The following is a 20,221-nucleotide window of genomic DNA, read 5'->3' on the forward strand; positions in this document are numbered from 1 at the left end:
TTGGGAGAGTTAAAGTAAGATATATAGAGTTTTCCTGCTCTGGTCTGGATCACAGTGATGTTACCCTATTGCATGGGTGTGACCACACACAACTGTAACAACAAACACGGGAGAGACGCGCATGCACGCACGCACGCACACACCGCACGCCCGCAGTCACACACACACACACACACACACACACACACACACACACACACACACACACACACACACACACACACACACACACACACACACACACACACACACACACACACACACACACACACACACACACACCTCACTGACACAAAACAGGGCACCCTATACAGAATCCACATAACCAGGATATGCTTATGTTTATAAGCAGGTTAGTGCTGGGGGTGGGGCTGGGGGGTCTCGGAAGACCACTGGTGGGTTTGTAATCATGATCAATCAAGCCGCTGGTTACCATGGTGGCCGGGGCCAGGGATGATGGGGGTCGCTGCGTGTTCAGGCGGTGAACCGCTGTGTGCGGAGGATATGAGAGATTGTCAAGGTGACAGAGCCTCTGCAAGGTCAGAGGACACAGACCCAAAATGGAGATTCTGTGACAGAAGCCACAGTAAATTTTGGCCAGTTTGGACTCAGATTTGTTATGTCAAGTCTGAAGGGCATAAAACCACATGGAAAACCGATTTTCACTACTCAAATCTGAACCACATTCCTCTGCATTTTGAAATAATATGATTTCAAAATGTGTGACTCAGTCTCTGGACAATGGGACACTGAAGCCTACTTTTGGTGGCGATCTCTAAAAATAGCCGATCTGCTATTTTTGCAGATGTTTGAATACCTAAATCCAATCTGATCACTTGCAAACAAGACTGTGGACAGTCAGGGCTCCAATTTTGTCGCAGCCTTTACCCGCAGCGCGGCCCGCAATTCAGCCGCTGCCCGAAAATTACGAATATAGGAGCTTTCTCTGTCCCTTAATGGTATTTTCGTCCAGCATCACCCACTATCTTTTTGGCCGATACTGGTATTTGCGCCTAGAGGTGTGGTCATGGGCGTGTTGGCACGCTTTCCCCTAAATTGCTATTTTGGTCACATATACATTTGGGAAAGCGATAGTGGCATTTAAAAGCACCCGTAAGCCGTACCAAATGAGTGTGGTAAAGAGCGGCCACCGCGCGCTTCAATGGAGATGTCCAGGCACAGACTAGTCAGAGACGATCTACACGCACACTCTATATACCAAATGAAAGCCCTAATTTCGTAGTTTACATAGAACTTTGAAATTTTATTTGAGGAAGTTGTGACTCAATGAAAAGACGAGTGTTCTTGGCTCTTTGCGTGTGGAAAAAAAAGAACGACACAGGGGGTGGGGGGTGCAGCACAAGTGAGGCAGCAACAGGCTGAGGCTATGAAGCAATATAGCACTAACGGGCAACGCATAAGGGATCTATTAAAGGCAATGGGACGTGGACTGGTGATTGGTCTAATTGTGTAACGCCCAAACCACACCTATGCATAATATAACGGGTAACGGAGGTGTTTAAGGGATTTAGACAGGTAACCAAAATACCAACTTTAGTGGGGGAACACCCTTTCCCCACTCCTAAATCCCCAAATAGTGGCTTTAGGAAGATGAGACAAAAATGGAGCCCTCAGTCTTAAAGTTTTGCCTGGAGTGTGAACAAGGCCTAATAGAAGTCATTTTAGAATCCTGGGCGAATCTTCCTGCTTTTCAGAGTCTGGAAAAAGGTGGGGAAATGTTTTTAATAGCAGTCTCCAGGAGATTTGGCCCACTCACAATCTCCTTATGTGCTTTCTGCCTATAAATCCCACAACTCTCGACTGTGTCCAATCATTTTTTTTCCATTTTCAGCCCACACTTAAAAATGTGAGACTTTCCTGCTTTGACTGTACCGAGAATCTATCTTTAGGCAGACCAGCAGTTCTGGATCAGGGCGCCCTTGAAAATCCCTAAAGTGTTCGGAGCCCAATCATCTGACCACTTAACATGGAGTGGTCAGATGGCATGGGCAGCATGCATTTTCAGAGCATGTTTAATTTAACGGTCAATCAATCGACGGTGTTCCGGCTCGGATCAATAAAACTAACATAGTATACTTTAACCCATTAAGATGAGGTTTATGAAAATCCTATGTTTCTATATCAGTTGTTCTCAAACGTTTTCATGTCAAGGATCCCCAAAAAACGTAATATGTATGTTATGTATGTATTTGGACGCCCATATCTCAAAAAATATTTTTCCAGGGACCCCTAGAAGCAAGATGAGTTAAAAACGTTTGCACATATTTTTCAAAAATAGCAGATCTACAGGCTTGTAGGTCTGCAATTTTTCAACGGCTAAAATGTGAAATAATGTGGTTAAGTGGTTAAAAGCTAAGGTGATAAGATGATTCCAGGTCTTAATGGCTTAAGTTCCTATTGACCACTTCAAAGTAGTCAGATGATGATGATGATATGGGCCACGTGCATTTTCACAATGTTTTAATTTTAATGATCAATCTAACTAACACAGTAAACTTTCAGTTACAGGTTGGGAATATGACTAGAGTCTATCTTTAGGTAGACAGATGGTGAGTGTTCACTGTTCTTACTGTGTAGCGCTGGATGGGGTGGTACACGTGGTAGAGCTCAGCCAGGTGCTGAAAACGCTCAAATTTAGTCAGCATCTCACTCTTCTGCTCTTCACTCTCTATAGTAGACACACGCACAGACACACACGCACGCACGCACGCACGCACGCACGCACGCACACACACACCGAAAATGCATACAACTCCTTGAGTGTCAACTATGAACCAAATGGACCCACACTTACTCAACTATTGTGCTGACATAAAATGTTGAGGTACTGTACTTCTACAATTTTCTGCTACTTCCACTTCTACTCCACTACATTGGAGTAAGGTATTGTACTTTTTACTTCACTACTTTAATCTGATTTATTCATTTACTGATTGAGATCAGCAATATAAAATATGATCATTGACTATACTTTAATGTGTCAATACTAGTATTTATTACTGATATATTACTGAAATGGCCATTTTGCACAATATTAGTATACTTTACTTTAGATGCTCCAATTACATTTTGACATACTGAAGTAAAATTCTGAATGCAGCACTTTGACTTACTTAAGTAAAAGATAGTGTACATAGATAATGTTCTACCACCGCTGCCCGGAGGTCCATTTACATTTGTACATTAATGTTTATTAGCATCAATAACTTCTAATACAATATGCACATTCAATCTATAGACTGTGGTCCTGTGTGTTTTTGCTCATGGCGAGCCTCACCCCTTGCGATGTCCAGACACTGCATGGACAGCATCCAGTAATAGTACGCTGCATCGTTGAACCTGCTCTCCACCACGGCATTCTGGGTAAGCTGCTCCAGCACTTTCACAGCTTCGCCCTCCCGTCCCGCCTTGTGGAACGCTGGGGGGAGGGGGGGGGGGGAGAAAAGGCGTTGGTCGGGGGCGGGAGTGGAGCGTGCGAGACAGTGCGACAGATTGCTGCAGCGTGCCCTAGAAAACATAAGGCTTTCGTACAGTACGGCAGCAATGCCGAGCTAAAAACAACAGCACATTAACAACTCTGTCCCACTCTCGAGCCTCTCACATTGCGGCAGCTACGACGGGCTGCCCAGGCCAGTCTGCTGCGTCTGTAAAGTACACCACTGAGTTTTAGCCCTGTGGGAGCTAACCTGTTTGTTGTTACGCACTCCAGCATTCCCAGGCTGCCAGGATTTTATAGCATTAAAAGAAAAAACACTCAGACACACACACAGACGCGCGCGCAAGAGCATCACACACACACACACACACACACACACACACACACACACACACACACACACACACACACACACACACACACACACACACACACACACACACACACACACACACACACACACACACACACACACACACACACACACACACCCCACGCTCCCACGCTCGTCTGGCATGCCTCAGGCAATTTGTACTTATAGAACACCTCACAATGTTTAGCTAATTTTTCACATGGAACCACAAACATAAGTCATTTCCAACCAAACCAAGCAGGGGAGGAGCGCTACTAAATACCGAAACGCAGCAGCACTTACACAGCAAAGGGCTAATAAACATGCGTTCCGACTATCCTTCATGTTCCTATCGGAGGCTAATTAGAAGCAGCTTTGGGGAGGCGACCCATACGTTGACCCTGTCCCGGTGGGGGGTGTCAGAACATATTAGCACCAAGTGTTTATCAGTCCACTCAACCGGACAGAAACCACACTCAGCTGCTGCTGGTTAGTGTACAGGAAAATCACCCCCCCACCCCGAACGACCTCCACACAACCCCCAACCAAGACTTCCTTCAACATACAGAAGAGCGAATGGTGATATGATAGATAGATATATTGTCGCTTTTTTATTTTATTTATTATATCAGTGCTATTGAATACTCTTTACGGCTGTAAAGTATTAGTAATAAAGTTGGTTCCTTCCTTTTCTTTATGTAAATCGACTTGGGTAGGCCTACTTAGAAAAGCGCTATATCCGAGCTAATATTAGCGCGTCTGACTAAACCGTGGGTCAAACAATCTAACTCCAACTGAGTTTTTTCCCCCCGTCATTCTAATGATGGACCTAACTATATCTCCACATTCACTGGTCAAAAAAACACACACTCCACGTGAGCTGGATTTGAGTAAAGTGATGATAATATAATGCAAGTATCTGAAAATAACGAGGCAGGATTGTGTTGTTTTAAAAAACGTTTTGTATTATGTATGTGTATATAAACTACAGTACATAGGGCCTGGGTTGTTGCTCTGACACTGTGTATTCAGGTTTCGGTACACAGTATTGGCCAGGCTATTGCGTGGGTGAAATAGGCTCTAACCCTTGAAATCAAAAAGGTCCAGAAGCACTGATTTAGTAGAAAGTTATATATAGGCTGTGGTATGAGCTCCTAGGCTATAACTCTTGTGTTCTTTAGGCTACCTATACTCAGTTCCTCCCACACACGCATACAGAACCAAAGTGTGGTGGTGGTGGCGGCCGGAAGCCTAGGTTAGGAATTCTATTGCAATCACTTGTAACATAAAACTGCATTGCCCTGCCGGCCCAAAATATACACAATCAGCACAATGAATGACCACGGGGCGAGTTACAGTGCAATCAGGCCTGCTGCAGCTCACGCCCGCGTTCTGTACAGAGACACAGAGACGGACAGACAGACAGGGGGGGATTATCCTGAGGAGGAAATATGCATGCTGGGATCATAATTATAAATCTATGAGCTGATTAGGACTATGGTTACAGTCAGTAATCATCATCAGAGCCGCTTGTAGTAGCGGCTGATGATTAGAGGCATGTACGCAGGGGTGGAAGAAGTACTCACATTGTTTTTACTTGAGTAAAAATAGCAATACACCACTGTGGAGCCTCCAAAATGTAGTCGAGTAGAAGTATAAAGTAGCAGAACAATTCAATACTACGGAGCCCCTAAGGGGACATTAGACAATACTTACATACACAAGTGCGTCAAAAAGTACAGTACTTGAGTAAATGTACTTAGTTACTTTCCACTACTGCTGTATGGCTGACGTCGTTGAGTTCAGTTCAGCTGTGCTCTCCTCTAGCGGGGAGGATCAGGTTTTACGGAGCATGGTGAGAATCAAGAGGAAGTAGGGAGGAAAAAAGGGGGGTCTGGGTCCAGAATTGGCCAGACGTTATATTGGCCATATGTAAACACTGGGCTTCCCCCTTCTACACTCCAGTGTTCTCCGACATCCTCCCCAATACAATAAAAATGATGCTTGGCTGGTTTTAGAGTATCCCTTATTGGCTAATGCAGTGGTTTTCAAACTTTGTGTGCCCGAGGCACAAGTCAAAACCCCCCTGTGTTGCTAGATTGAAAGTGGTTAAAATATTTAGGGTAAAGGATTCGCCTCTGTATTGGGAAATGATGCTGCGCATGCAGATATTTTATACATTAAAAAACAGATGATTCATGACGTTTTCTTATAGTTGTTGCTAGAATAATGTGTAGTTGTCACAAAATCTCTAGGCAGACCTGGACAACAAGAACAGCAAGAACAAAAACATGGTAATACATCAAATACATAAAACATAGTCATCAAGAATCATACTGTACGTAAGTTAAGAACCTAACAGTGGAATGTCTATAATAATGAAACTATGCGTATACATATACTGTATACAGTATACATGTGTAGTGCTATGTCTACATAAAATGCTATCTAAGTTACATAAGTTGAGCCTTTGCATAGGCTAGTGCTAGGGCAAGTGCTATGGGCTAAGATGGAGTCTGAAGAGGTGGGTTTTCAGACTACGGCGGGCAACGGTGGACTGCGGCCTAGTAGTAGTAGTACGGCGGTCACGGTACACTGTTTGGAAAACCACTGGCCAGCAAGCTAAAGGGTTATATCAGGCACATTCCACTTGGGAGACTCACCTTTCTGTGCCTCCTCAAAGCGGTCGTTCTCAGCCAGCCACTGGGCATAGGGCACGTAGACGTCATCCTTGAACTGGCTGTGTTTCTCCACCAGCGAGAAGGCCTGAGAAACGGTAAGGAAATAACAGGAGCATTGACGGTTCTCCTTAAATGTCCCAACACAATGTTAACAGATTCACTATGATGTGATTACATGTGAGGATTTACAGGTGTACTGCCGTGGTTCTCAAAGTGGGGTTTGGGGAGATTCCAAGGAGTCCCCAAGTCAAGTGTATTAATCTGTAGCAAAAGGTCAATCTACAATCTTACAGAACATCACTCGTTGTGAGCTTGTAGATCTGACATTTTTGATTCTACACCTTTTCAGTCCACGGCCAAATACATATCAATGTTTGAGGACCACTGGTGTACTGTATGACATCATCGTCTTACAGGCAGAAGCTGAGTCACCCACCGCAAGTGCTCGCCGGCTAAGAACAGATAAATTACAACTCAAATGTTATTTCTAGTCAAAACAAACCCACATTATTTCTAGTCAAAACATTGGTGAAAGCAATATTAATGAGCGTGGAGCAAAGACAAGTGTGGGGGCCAATTCAATTTCACAGTCAATTAGAGCCCTGGACTGGAAGGGCTGCTAGAACAGGACAGGATTGCGGGTGGCGTTACAGGGCCCAATGAACGTATATCTGCCTGTCATGTTGACTGATTAAACTAAATGTCCCTTGGCAAAACCTCAGCCAAGAAACACACACTCCAGGCATACCACACTGTAGGGCCGAGCCCAGCGAAGTCACACTGGAGTTTGAGAGAGAGAGAGAGAGAGAGAGAGAGACAGAGAGAGAGAGAGAGAGAGAGAGAGAGAGAGAGAGAGAGAGAGAGAGAGAGAGAGAGAGAGAGAGACAGAGAGAGCGAGAGAGAGAGAGAGAGAGAGAGAGAGAGAGAGAGAGAAAGAGAGAGAGAGAGGAGAGAGAGAGAGAGAAAGAGAGAGACAGAGAGAGAGAGAGAGAGAGCGAGAGAGCGAGAGAGAGAGAGAGAGAGAGAGAGAGAGAAAGAGAGAGAGAGAAAGAGAGAGAGAGACAGAGAGAGACAGAGAGAGAGAGAGCGAGAGAGAGAGAGAGAGAGTGAGAGAGAGAGAGAGAGAGAGAGAGAGAGAGAGAAAGAGAGAGAGAGAGAGAGAGAGAGAGAGAGAAAGAAAGAGAGAGAGAGAGAGAGAGAGAGAGAGAGAGAGAGAAAGAGAGAGAGAGAGAGAGAGAGAGAGAGAGAGAGAGAGAGAGATGATGCAGTGAACAGCATCCATATACTGTAGTATACAGTAGCTCCATAATGTGGTGCAGCGGGTGTCCTGTCCACCTCCCCCAGTGAATTGATGTAAAGCATAACATTTCTCCCACATCCACAGGCTCGCCTTTTCTATCTCTCTCCACATCAAATACAAATATCCAAAAGTGTTTTCTCAGAGTGCTGCAGAATCATAAGAGCACAATGTAATGCTCTCTCTCTCTCTCACTCTCTCTCTCTTTGTATTCTGTTTCACAGCGCAGATCAGTCAGCATCTCTGTAATGCCTGTAACTCGATTAAAACACTGCCGATGGATTAAGGAAATGTAATATTTGCTTGGTGTCTGCATAATGCATAGTGTGAGGCGCCTCTGATGGGCGACATTGATTGGGGGAAAAAAGGAATAGTTTGAAAAAGCTAATGTGCTTTAGTGCATTAGAGCGTTTCTTGTGTCTCGCTTTCTAATCACAGACAGTTCAGGCATGAGGATTCGGAGGATCCGCAGGCTGGTCGATTAGCTCCGGTCCATGAGCATTATTATCGCAGACTTAACGTGTCATTGTTCGTGTCACTGACAATACATTTCCTAGTGGGTTCAATTTAGAGACATCAACATTCTGCATTTTTTCGTATCTCCCGTGGGGAATGATGACAAGACATTTCTGACTGGTTGATGTAGCACGGCTCTATATATGGCTCACACGACGCAGTATATTTCTGGGAACTTTCTAAAGGGGTACTCCATATATGTCATAATGAGCACACTCAGCACAGCAGGTGAGTCTCTCAGGTGTTGTAAAAGTGTGTCAGACCTCTTCCCGGTGGTGGAAAGTAACTAAGTACATTTACTTAAGTACTGTACTTAAGTACAAATTTGAGGTACTTTTACTTTACCTGAGTATTTCAAATTTTCAGTACTTTTACTTCTTACCACTACATTTCAGACGCAAATATTGTACTTTTACTCCCACTACAATTATTTGAAAACGTTAGTTACTTTGTAGATTTTGATTATTATTACAAAAAATGCAGTAACCACTTCAGCCCTATATATATTTCGGCCATTTGAAAATAGCCGATCTACAAGCTCACAATGCGTTGCGATTACGAGCTGCCATTTTCAAAAGATTTTTATACATTCGAAAACTTGGAATGGGACATCCTGCATAGTGAGTACTTTCTACTTTCGGTACTTTAAGTACATTTTGATGGCAACACTTTTGTACTTTTACTCAAGTACATTTTTGAATTCTGGGACTTTTACGTGAGTATTTCTACATTGCAGTATTGATACTTTTCCCCACCACTCACTGACCTCCTCCCAGTGGCATGCCTCAACGTGCAGCTGCACCAGCGCCTTCAGGTCTCCCATCTTGGAGTAGGTCTCTGAGGCGTAGCCGTGGTGCTTCAGCCTCCTGAAGTAGAGCGCGCACTTCGCCAGAGGCTCGCGATCCGCCTTGTCCAACTTGCGGGCGATGTCGATCAGCCTGGATGAGAGCAGAGAGGCGGGGGGGACGGGACACATGAGCACAAACGGGGCAGGTGTGTGTGGGTGCGTGTCTTGCACTGCACATACAGTACTGAGGCTTCACACAACTTTTCAGCATGGCATGGAATAGTACTGTATATCTATATTTATGTGTCCATCTCTATCTATAAATGCTGTGAGTGAGTGTGTGTGTTTGTCCGTCCGTGTGTCCTTGCATATCCTCTCGAGAGCTGTCTGACCAATCCGACTTCAAACTTGGTGTGCGTATGTATCACCAAGTACCAAGCCCCCAGTGAGGCTCTCCAACGTTGAGGCGCTCGGCCCTAGTGGTAAGAGCGGGGACTGCAAGCGGACCCGTGGATTTATGACGAGGAAACCCCATTCAGTTGGGGTTTAACATTGAGCGCCCGTTTGCACTTCTGCATTTTGGACACCAAATTTGGTGCCCAAATAGAAAAAAACGCGGAAGTAGACCGTTCTTCCGGGTGCTTCAAAACGCCACTGAGCAACTTCCACTGAAATGAATAGCGGGGTTCAGTCTCTATCCTTTTAATACTCTATGCCAAGTAGTGACGCACCGAGTCAGTCGGAGCGGTTGTCTGGAACTGTATCTCTACCAGTAAGACGCCTGATGGCGAGAAGCATGCACGCATCCGCCTGGGTGACAGCAGACAGCTGGGCGAGCGCATGGCGCTTTGGAATGGGGGGTAAGATCTTAATTTTCGGGCCTGTTAAGAAGTCTAGTTTTCGCCGGCTGCTGGGCGAGCTGCACTAATAACTTCGGGGCAGGACCGTCTACAGTTTAAATGGACAGGTATCAGTCAAAAGGGAGACATCGAAGATGGGGAAAGATCAACATATGGAATGTCAGAAACAGGTCAGCTCCAAATATGGAGATCTAAGGGTTTGAGGTCAGATGTAGAGTTGCTGGCCAATATTGATAACATCAGGGATCTCCATATATGGGCTTACTATTGATGACATCAGGGATCTCCATCCCTGATGATGTCATGTGATGTCATATGCTCCATCCCTGATGATGTCACGTGATGTCACGTGGTCTCTCACCCCATCCAACTAACACACACACTGACGGGAAATGCACGATTCCATAGTTAACTGCGACCTTTGGTCGCAATAAATTCACATGTCTGTCTGTCGGTGTCCCTTTTACGTCCATATATGGAGATCTCTCTCTGTATCTGTCCGTGTCCATTTAATGCTCACATTACGGTATGTGTAGAGATCCCCGACGTCATCAACGTGATGTCATACTGTACTGACATCATATACCGGCCTCTGAGTACTATGATAGTGGTAAGCATTAAGTACAACGGGTACAACAGGTACTCTGACAGCGTGTACAACAGGTCTTGCATCCCCAATGGGCAACGTTCCCAACGGGCATCAGCCTAGTATTTATAGCTTCCCAGGAGTCTTTCTTTTTAGTTCTTCTTTAGTGTTTTCTTTTTTTTAATGGCCTCTTTTTACCGTTAGTTTATGTCTTGTCTGTGTTTACATGTACGTCACCCTGGGGAGAACAATCAGACAGTGGTGCAAAGTAACTAAGTACATTTACTCAAGTACTGTACAATTTTCAATATTTTTTACTTCTACTCCGCTACATCTAAGAGGCAAATATTGTACTTTTACTCAACTTGAATTATTTGAAAACGTACTAGTTACTTTGTTGTTAAGAATTATTATATAACTCTATTCCAACATTGGCTATTTGAAAATAGCACATCTGCAATAATAAGTTCACAATAACAAGGTCACAACGTGTTGCGTTGTGAGCTTATTAAATGATAAATCATCAAATCTTGTTTGATAACTAATTGATGAATGGATTAGTTGGATGAACTGTTGCACCCTTATTTTGTCTTCTGTTCTGACAGAAAAAATGCAACATCATTCCAGCCCATGCCAGTCAGTGTTAGCAGTCAGGCCAGATTAGATGAAGCCTGACAACAATACTAACATTCAGTGGTGCAATGTTGTTTTTGTCACCTGGAATGTTTTAGTGTTTAGTCTAGTTTTAGTCGACTAAATATCATAAGATTTTAGTCGACTAAATCTACAGTTGATTTAGTTGATTTTTCGTCTTAGTTTTAGTCGACAAAATCAACACTGCAGTAGTGGAAGAACTACTCAGACTTTGTTTACCAAAATGTAGAAACACTGTTACAAGCTAGCAAAAGTCATGTGTCATTTTGTTACAAGCAAAAGTCCTGTGTAATTTTGTTACAAGCAAAAGTCCTGTGTCATTTTGTTACAAGCAAAAGTCTTGTGTCATTTTGTTTTTAAAACATTATTGGCATCAAAATATACTTACTTTTGGATTATTAACCATTTAAGCCATATGCTTATTTGAAAAAATCATATCGACAAACCCCTGTAGATATACTACAGTAGCTTGTAGATCGCCTATTTTAAGATTTTTGATTCATAATTTGAATATTATTATTACTAATCTAAATAACTAGTAACTAATGTTTTCATAGAATTGCAGAAGAGTAAAAAGTAAAATATTTGCCTCTGCCTTTGCAGTAGAAGTATAAAGTATTGAAAAATGGACATACACACTACCTCAACATTTTACTTTAAAAAGGTCATTCCACACAAATGCAACTCCTTGCAACAAAACAAAAACGTTTCAGAGACCATTGCAGGGGCCTGGACTGACCAGCTGCAGACTGGTGCTATTTGGAGATAATGGTTGCAAGTAGCAAAGAGTTGCAGTTGCAAGGAGTTGCATTGGTGTGGACTGGCCTAAAGAGTACGGTACTTGTAACTTGAGTAAATGTACTTTGTTACTTTCCGAGAGTGTTCAGTGTGTGTTGGCCCCAAACAGTGTTAACCCCGCTGCTCTAGGTCAGTGCAGGCTGTGAGTGACAGTTAGCAGACACTGGGTCAGATGGGAAGTCTGTAGGGAGTTGTGTGATACGACAGGCCCGGGACACAGCCATATCTGTCTCTGTCTGCCAGCTTCCCAGCTACACACACTGGCCGGCTAGCCCCCTTTCCCATGACTCACAACAGTGTGTGTGTGCGTGTGCGTGTGTGTGTGTGTGTGTGTGTGTGTGTGTGTATTACTATTCTTGTGAGGGCCAAATGTCCACACAAGTATTAGTAGAGTTTGCGAAATAGACATTGTGGCCTAAAGATACCTTTCCTGGTTCTCACAAGGAACAAAACAAATAAAATAAAACATAAAACATTGTTTTGTGGTTACAAAAAGATTTGGGGAGGCTTAGAAGTTAGGTGTTGTTGGGATTAGAGTTATGCCTCAGTTATACTTAGTTGAATGCCAGTGTCACACACTGAAAATAGCAGAGCTTGTTGATTTTTTATGTAAAAAGAAAAATGGTACCAATGGCATTTTTAAAATTGCTGCCCTAAAATGTTGATATGTTCACAAGTACGGTCATACAAATGTGTGTGTGTGTGTGTGTGTGTGTGTGTGTGTGTGTGTGTGTGTGTGTGTGTGTGTGTGTGTGTGTGTGTGCTTGCGTGCGTGCGTGCATGCATGCGTGAGAGAATTGATGAACTGATGTTTGCTGGTAAACAACCTCTTTGTACTTCATCAGCTTTCACTCTGTATGCCATCAGCTAGGTGTCTAATACCCTGAGGCCGGATCTGTGTAGGGCTATGAATACATGGCATTAGCATTAGATTTGAAGAGCGCTATCCTTATAACCTTAGACATTGCTATCCATATTCATGAGCTTAAGCAGTTGTATTCTGGAGCTCAAACCCAAACAATCCACAGAACCTGAGCCCCCCCACCCACCCCCACTGACAGTGATTTCAGGACAGTTTGACTTTTACGACAGTGGTTCTCAAAGTGAGGTCCCGAGACCCCCAGGGGGTCCCCAGCAAAATTACTTAATACAGCATTAATAACAGTTTAATCACTTTACTATTTACCTATCACCTATTTGAAAATAGCTTGCTCTACAAGCTTGCCGTGACACGTTGTAAGCTTGTAGATTTGCCATGACAAAAGGTCAAATGTGGAATATTTTTGAAACACTACACGTCTTGCATGGAGGTCCGCCGCGGCCAAATACATAAATCAATCTGGAGTACCTGACATGAAAAAGTTTGAGACATGAGAAAGTTTGAGTTTTTTTTTTTTTTGCTATTGTAAAAGAATAGTATTTTGGTTCTAAAAGGTTTAAACAGAGCACAAACATTTGCTTGCATTCTTGTAAAATCCCCCTGGCTAGTGTCATTAGATGTACCGAGTCACTGTCACTGAAAAACCATGTCTCTAGGTAATGACTTGTCAGGCTGTTTCATGTCACAGGTGCCCCAGATACAAACACATTGAGCCACGTTTAATGAAAATCTTGTCCCCAACTCCCTAGGATGTAATCTTTATTGTTTGGTACAATTTATCATATCTCTAGAAACTGACTACAGATTGTAATAATGAAACATATTTGCCTCTCTGCATTACCTTCTAGCGAATCAAATATGAGCTAAACTGAACCATTCCCATGGTCCCCATTCCCCACTTTGAGAATCACTGCACCTCATGACATCAAAAGTCCTGGATATCTTGTGTGTCTGAAATTGGCAAAGTCTTGTCCAAGAAGACAAATCTAATAATCCCATCCATAAACATTACTGTAGCATACAGTAATGTATATATATATATATATGCCATGTCCACAGCAAATACCAGTTTCTGATTGAAAAAAATCTGATTGAATAAAATTGGAACACCTCAAATAGCAGATATACAAGCTCACAGCGCTTGTAAATCTATTTTTTTAATCAAAAATGTTTGGAAAAATGTATTCTCTTCTGGGGGTCACTGGCACAAAACATGTTCAGATGGGGGAGTCTGTGGCCATGTATTAATTTGGGGGTCCTTGACACGGACAAGTTTGAGAACTATTGATCTAGAAGGCATTTGTAGAATCGGCCTCAGATCTTAATGGGTTAATCACTGTTCTAAATAAGCTCATTATCCCATATTAAAATTGCATGCGACAATAACAACAGCAATAACGAATAAGTAACAGCGCACATCAGCAAGTTGATCTGGTAAACACAGAGAAATTACCACGCACATGTCGGCCCAGCCGTGCTCTCCAATGATGTCTATGGCTTTGAGGTGTTCGCCTGCAGACAGGTACATCTCTGCCGCTGCCCGTGGCTCCTTGCTGTTCTTAGCCCAGTCCGCCTGTTTGGTCATCAGTATCTTTGAATTCTGCGGGTCCGTCGCTCCTATGAACTCCTACAAGAAGTGAGAGAGTGCCATCAACATGTTAAGCATTTAAACCCTGTGCCTAAAACACCTGCACTAGTCCTTATTATTGCATAGTTGTGGTTTTGGCGTTACATTAATCAAACCAATCAGCATGCCAGGTGCCATTGCCTTTAAGAGCCAGCTGCGCTATGCTTTATGTCCAGTCCCCAGTGGTAACATACGCTCTCTCCCTCTCTGCCCATGGAAGAGCGAAGAGGCAGTCCAACGTTGATAATATTTGATACTCAGAATTATCACTCATACATTGCTGACAGAGAAATAAATTACAGCAATCGCTTGTTTTCCGGATTAATTCAACTGAATGGTCTGGTGTGGTTATAGCAAACACAGATCAAATGACGTTGTATTTGTCTTTGATAAGATTAACTGGCAACTGCTACTGTAATAACAGTCACTCTTATGGATAACAGTAAAATAAAAAATGACTTCATTCAGAAGTGCCGCAGTGTTCAGATCTGCAATGAGCCACTTACTGTATGTAATGACGGACAAATCCCGACTGATAATAGAGAATGTTAAATTATTGTAATCCGTTCTTGATTTCCTGTGCAATGGAATAATCAAAGTGAAGTAGTAGCGAATGGCATTGCCCAGCACATATCGTCTTTGAATAGACTAACATCTTATATAGACACAATTGACACTAGCTCACTTCTGCTGATTATAGGAAAATTAAAGAGAGAGAGGGGAAAAACACTCCATGGCCACATTTCTAGACAAGAAGATACTGTAAACTTGTATTTTATTTCATAGGTTTAATGAATAAATAATGTCTTTGAAATGCTGCATCAATTGTGAAACATGAGTCTTTCAGATATCGTAACAACAGGCCCAGCCACACCTCCAGACACAAATAAGGGAGTCGGCATAATGCAAAATTAGCTTCTGCTAAATGCTTCTAAATTGTTACCGGGCAGTGCATAGTGCCAAGCCATAGTGTGGTGCACAAGGTAGGCCCCAACTATTTCTGCCAAAAATAGCTGATTTAGTTTAGAAAGAATCAAGATTTCGACTATAATGATGCATGTTGAAAATAGGGAGGCCAGTTGAAAGTGGTTAAGTGTGTCTGTGGGTTTTATAAATATTTAACCAATGAAAAGTATTAACAAGATCGTCTGACTAAATAACTACATTGAATCCATTGGAACAAATTTGCTGAAAAGTAAAGGTTTATGCCCGACAGAGATGCTATACAGGCATGTGTAGTGTATACAGTATTTATAGAATGTGTAGCATTACCACCTATAGTTGCCTAAAAGAACACTCCAACTCCTTCAAAAAACACTTAGAATACCCAACCCAACCTCTCCTCCTATCTCTTATCTACTGCTGCTTCTTGTTTCCTGAAGCTAATAAAAATGATACACTGATACAGTACATGATGAGGACAAAGTGAGCCCCAAACACAAATAAAGCCTTTTGGGTGGAAACCATAACCAAAAAAACCCCAAAAAATAAGTTCCAATGGATCCAATGTTATAATTTAGCCACAAGCTCTATATTCATTAATTCAATATTTATAAAACCCACAAACGTTACCACTGTTATTTTTTTATTTTTTATAACAAAAGTAGCAGATCTACAAGCTAAAATCGTGTCATAATGCGACGCGTAGTGAGCTTGTACATCGGCTATGTTTTTTGCACACACTGGCATTTATTTAGGAGGGGGGGGGAAAAGTTGCGATACAAGGTTTCTGCCCGGCATCAACGCTATCTTAACCTCAAGTCATGAACTTCTACTATTAGCTCTAATCACTAAGCCATGAGACATACCGTCTCTGCCCTGCAACCGCTACAAGGACTCTCCTGATAAAATGATGCAAGACATTCAGAAACAAATCACTCCATGTCTATGGCTAATTTGCATATAAATGATGTTCACGTCAACACGCAGGTTTCTACTGGTTATTTGGGGGTTGCAGCTGTGATGAGCCTCTCGTCTGACTGAAACATTATAGCGTTCATCCTTCTCTTTTGTGAATGGTCTCTCGCTCTGGAGGTGCAAGTAATAGCCTACTGATATAAGCAGCGCTGCTCCGCAGAAAGTTTAACAGAATTTAACTTTGGAAGTTTGGACGCCGTCCAAAAAGGAAACTAGACGCCGGCTGGCAGCATTCCATCAGAAAAAATGCAAAGCATCACACAATGTTAAGAGAAAAGACGTGCAGTTGGCACATGTGGGTAAACAATTATAAACCAGCGAGCTGAAAATCCGACACGTACTCTGTGTGCACGACCCGTAGAGCTGAGCTGACGGACGCTGAATGCTGAATGCTGAATACTTGACAATGTGACGGCAGTGAATGAATGGCTAGCCAGTGGGTTAGACACTTTGTCCGACAGGCAGAATCCCTTGATGGCATTTAAGCACATTAACCCTGGCATCCCTATTGTGGACATGCCATTACAGGCTAAATCTATTTTCAAAGGTTTAAAAAAAAAAAAAAAAATAGTAAACCTACATGCTCACAATCCCTCCCCCCACCCACCACCACGGTGGGTGTGTGTTCGAATACGCCGTGGTGCAACTGGCTTTGTCTATACGAACACAATTGGTCTGTGTTCGAGGGAAGGAAGCCAGGCGGGAAGGGTGATATTGGTCCTTGCATGTACTCCTACAGGCTCCTACGTCCTGCCGGTGGGTGCTCCTCACCGGTGGGTGCTCCTCACCGGTGGGTGCTCCTCACCGGTGGGTGCTCCTCACCGGTGGGTGCTCCTCACCGGCAGGCGAGTCAGTAGGATATAAAATACTTTAACTTTTTTTTATCTATAATAAAAAAAAAAACAGGAATTATTCTGAATCTTTTTTTATGGGGGTCCCCCTGACAAAACATACATATATATCGAAGGGGTCCTTGACATGAAAACGCTTGAGAACAACTGACCTACAGGGGGAAGATAATCCTCCATCTGGGTCAATGTTCAGACAGTCATGCAAATAGTGCCCAAGTAGCACGACTCCCTGTCCCGGTGTCCATCCTACCTAAAACAAACTGGCCTCGGGGGCCAGATGGCCACACACACACACCCACATAAATATACAGGCCAGATCAAATGTGGAGAGTTGCTTGCAAACACACACAAACACGCACGCACGCACTGCACACACGCCAAGTCCATACGCCACGGCAGTCGACTGTGTCATCTGCTGCTCCAGCGCTGTGAATATACCGCCGGTGATCAAAGAGCGCCCCACACGTAAACACAGCGAACGCAAGCTTCCCTCAACTCCCAATGACCTCCTCATCAAAGTGTTCGCAAAGAGCGGCAGACAGACACTCTCCGTCTCTCTCTTACACTACTGCATAGTAATGCCTCATTTAGAATTGCTTCCACCACGCCATGTCACACACCTAGCATAGCAGTACAAACTTGTCACAATTTCGTGCACCGTGAGCTTATAGATGTGCTGTTTTTGGGTAACTAAGTGTAAATCTACATAACTCCAGCCCCCTAAACTCAAATCCTGGATCATTTCCTAATAGTAATCTCCAAAAATCTTTTGTAAACATAAAACATCCATTTCTCTTGTGAGGACCAGGAAACTTCTACTAAAGTTCCTCCATACTTGCGGGGACATTTGGCCCTCACAACAACCCTTGGCCCTTGCAAGTGTACTGTCCACAAGTACAAACACACAAGTGTAAATCAGGTTTAACTCTGTGTGAAAGGTTTTACATGTAAACGGACATGCGGTCTGTACGGCATGATTTTGAGCACATGCGTGTGTGTGTGTGCGTGTGTGGGTGGTGTACATGCGTGCGCGTGTTTGTACTGTATGCATGTGTGCGTCTGTGTGTGATGCGTGTGTCTGTGCGTGTGTCTGTGTGTGTGTATCTGCTGATCAGGTGACATATGCAGGGATTCTGTAGATATACGAGGAGATGAAAGATGCACGGTGAAGGCGGTGGGGAGCAGCTCTGTTGGAACATATAGCGAGCACAGGGCCTCATCTTGGCATAAGATGTGCACGGTGAAGTAAAACACATGTTTAGCACCCCTCGAACGTGCAATGCTTTCCCGGACCCATTGTTGTGTGTGTGTGTGTGTGTGTGTGTGTGTGTGTGTGTGTGTGTGTGTGTGTGTGTGTGTGTGTGTGTGTGTGTGTGTGTGTGTGTGTTTGTATTTGTATTACTATACTTGAGGGCCAAATGTCCCCACAAGGATAGTAGAATAAAGAAAACGTTTGTGGTCCTCACAAGAAAAATGGTTAAAGAAAAACAGGGAGTCAGGCTTACAATTAATTAGGCCAATATTCCTGTTTGGGGTTAGAGTTATAGGCATTTAGAGGTTAGGTTTAGGGGTTACGGTTATGCCCGATTTACATTTATTACATGCGAGCGGCTGACATGCAGCGGAAATACTGTACGCGCCACGTGTCGCAGTGTGCGACACATGCAGTTTAAGGGTTAAAAATGGTAAAAAGAATTGGCACAAATAAAACCAATGTTCTGAAATGTTGACGCCCTCCAAGTATAGAAATACAAACGTGCACATTTTGTTTGAAGGATATATACCAGTGGTTCCAAAACCTTTCAGCCTGTGACCCCAAACTAGTGAAAATAGACAATCTACAGCCAATCTACATTATGGAATTTTGAAATTTTTTATTTTTATTTCTTCCATGAATTAAAAACAAAAATCAATAATTTGTAAAATGTTTTGAAATAATAATAACAAAAACTAAATGTAGGAAACAAAAAAAGAAAGAAAGAAGGGTATAATATATGTGAGATGTGCCTCACCTTGGCGTAGTCGAACATGCGCAGGTCAGTGTACATGCTGAGGGCTCGGGGGTGGCTGCCAGTGCGCTTGTAGAGCTTGGCGGCCTCATGGAACTTGCCCTGGTAGGCGTTGACGTCTGCCAGGAACAGCTCATTGTTGGTCTCACCTCGCTTCTTCCTCTCCTGCAAGTCGGTCAAACGTGGTGGCACACAGGCAGAGTGTGCAGTCAGCGGATAAATGTATCGCAGGTACGCAGGCATGCAGTGTCAGACGCACACACACACACACACACACACACACACACACACACACACACACACACACACACACACACACACACACACACACACACACACACACACACACACACACACACACACACACACACACACACACACACACACACACACACACACACACACACACACACACACATTATTATTGGCTTGCAGTGTGAGGTCCGCCTCACCTCTGAATCACCCTGCGCTAAAACATTAATTCCACACATAACTGCGTTGGGAGAAAAAACCCGTGAACAAAAGTAATTTTGGTTGAATTCAATGATCCTTTTCTTTTCATATCAACTCATATCACGGAGCGGGGGGGTGGGGGGGGGGGAAACCCAAGTTTTATCAAAGAACCACTTTTCCCTTTTCGCTCAGGGCAAGTCTTATCTCAAGAAGAAAAAAACTCCCCATGAAAATGTAAAAACACGTGAATGCGTCTATATTCCCACTGTAAATGTATGATTGAGGCCTCCCTCGAGGTTCAGCCTAGTTCACATGAAAACACTTCCCTGCCCTGAAGAATGTATGAATGTGTGTGCTGATGTCCTTGAATGAGCGTGTATGTACAGTATGTGTGTGTGTGTGTATGTGTGTGTGTGTGTGTGTGTGTGTGTGTGTGTGTGTGAGTGTGAGTGTGTGTGTGTGTGTGTGTGTGTGTGTGTGTGTGTGGGGAGCAGGT

General features: G+C 43.4%; 1 protein-coding gene across 1 annotated transcript in view; it reads right to left on the reverse strand.

Moving 5' to 3' along the window:
- The window catches only part of ift122 (intraflagellar transport 122 homolog (Chlamydomonas)), a 59,847-nt gene that overhangs the window by 17,741 nt on the left and 21,885 nt on the right, over window positions 1-20,221 (reverse strand). The window contains exons 17-22 of the mRNA XM_079488739.1: window positions 19,276-19,437; window positions 14,329-14,495; window positions 9,070-9,241; window positions 6,473-6,575; window positions 3,299-3,439; window positions 2,592-2,689 (exon numbers count right to left, since the gene is read on the reverse strand). Coding sequence (XP_079344865.1) covers window positions 2,592-2,689; window positions 3,299-3,439; window positions 6,473-6,575; window positions 9,070-9,241; window positions 14,329-14,495; window positions 19,276-19,437 — 843 coding nt within the window. The remainder of the gene's footprint in view (window positions 1-2,591; window positions 2,690-3,298; window positions 3,440-6,472; window positions 6,576-9,069; window positions 9,242-14,328; window positions 14,496-19,275; window positions 19,438-20,221) is intronic.

Source organism: Electrona antarctica, assembly GCF_951216825.1.
Source record: "Electrona antarctica genome assembly, chromosome: 2".
NCBI classification, from domain to species: domain Eukaryota; kingdom Metazoa; phylum Chordata; class Actinopteri; order Myctophiformes; family Myctophidae; genus Electrona; species Electrona antarctica.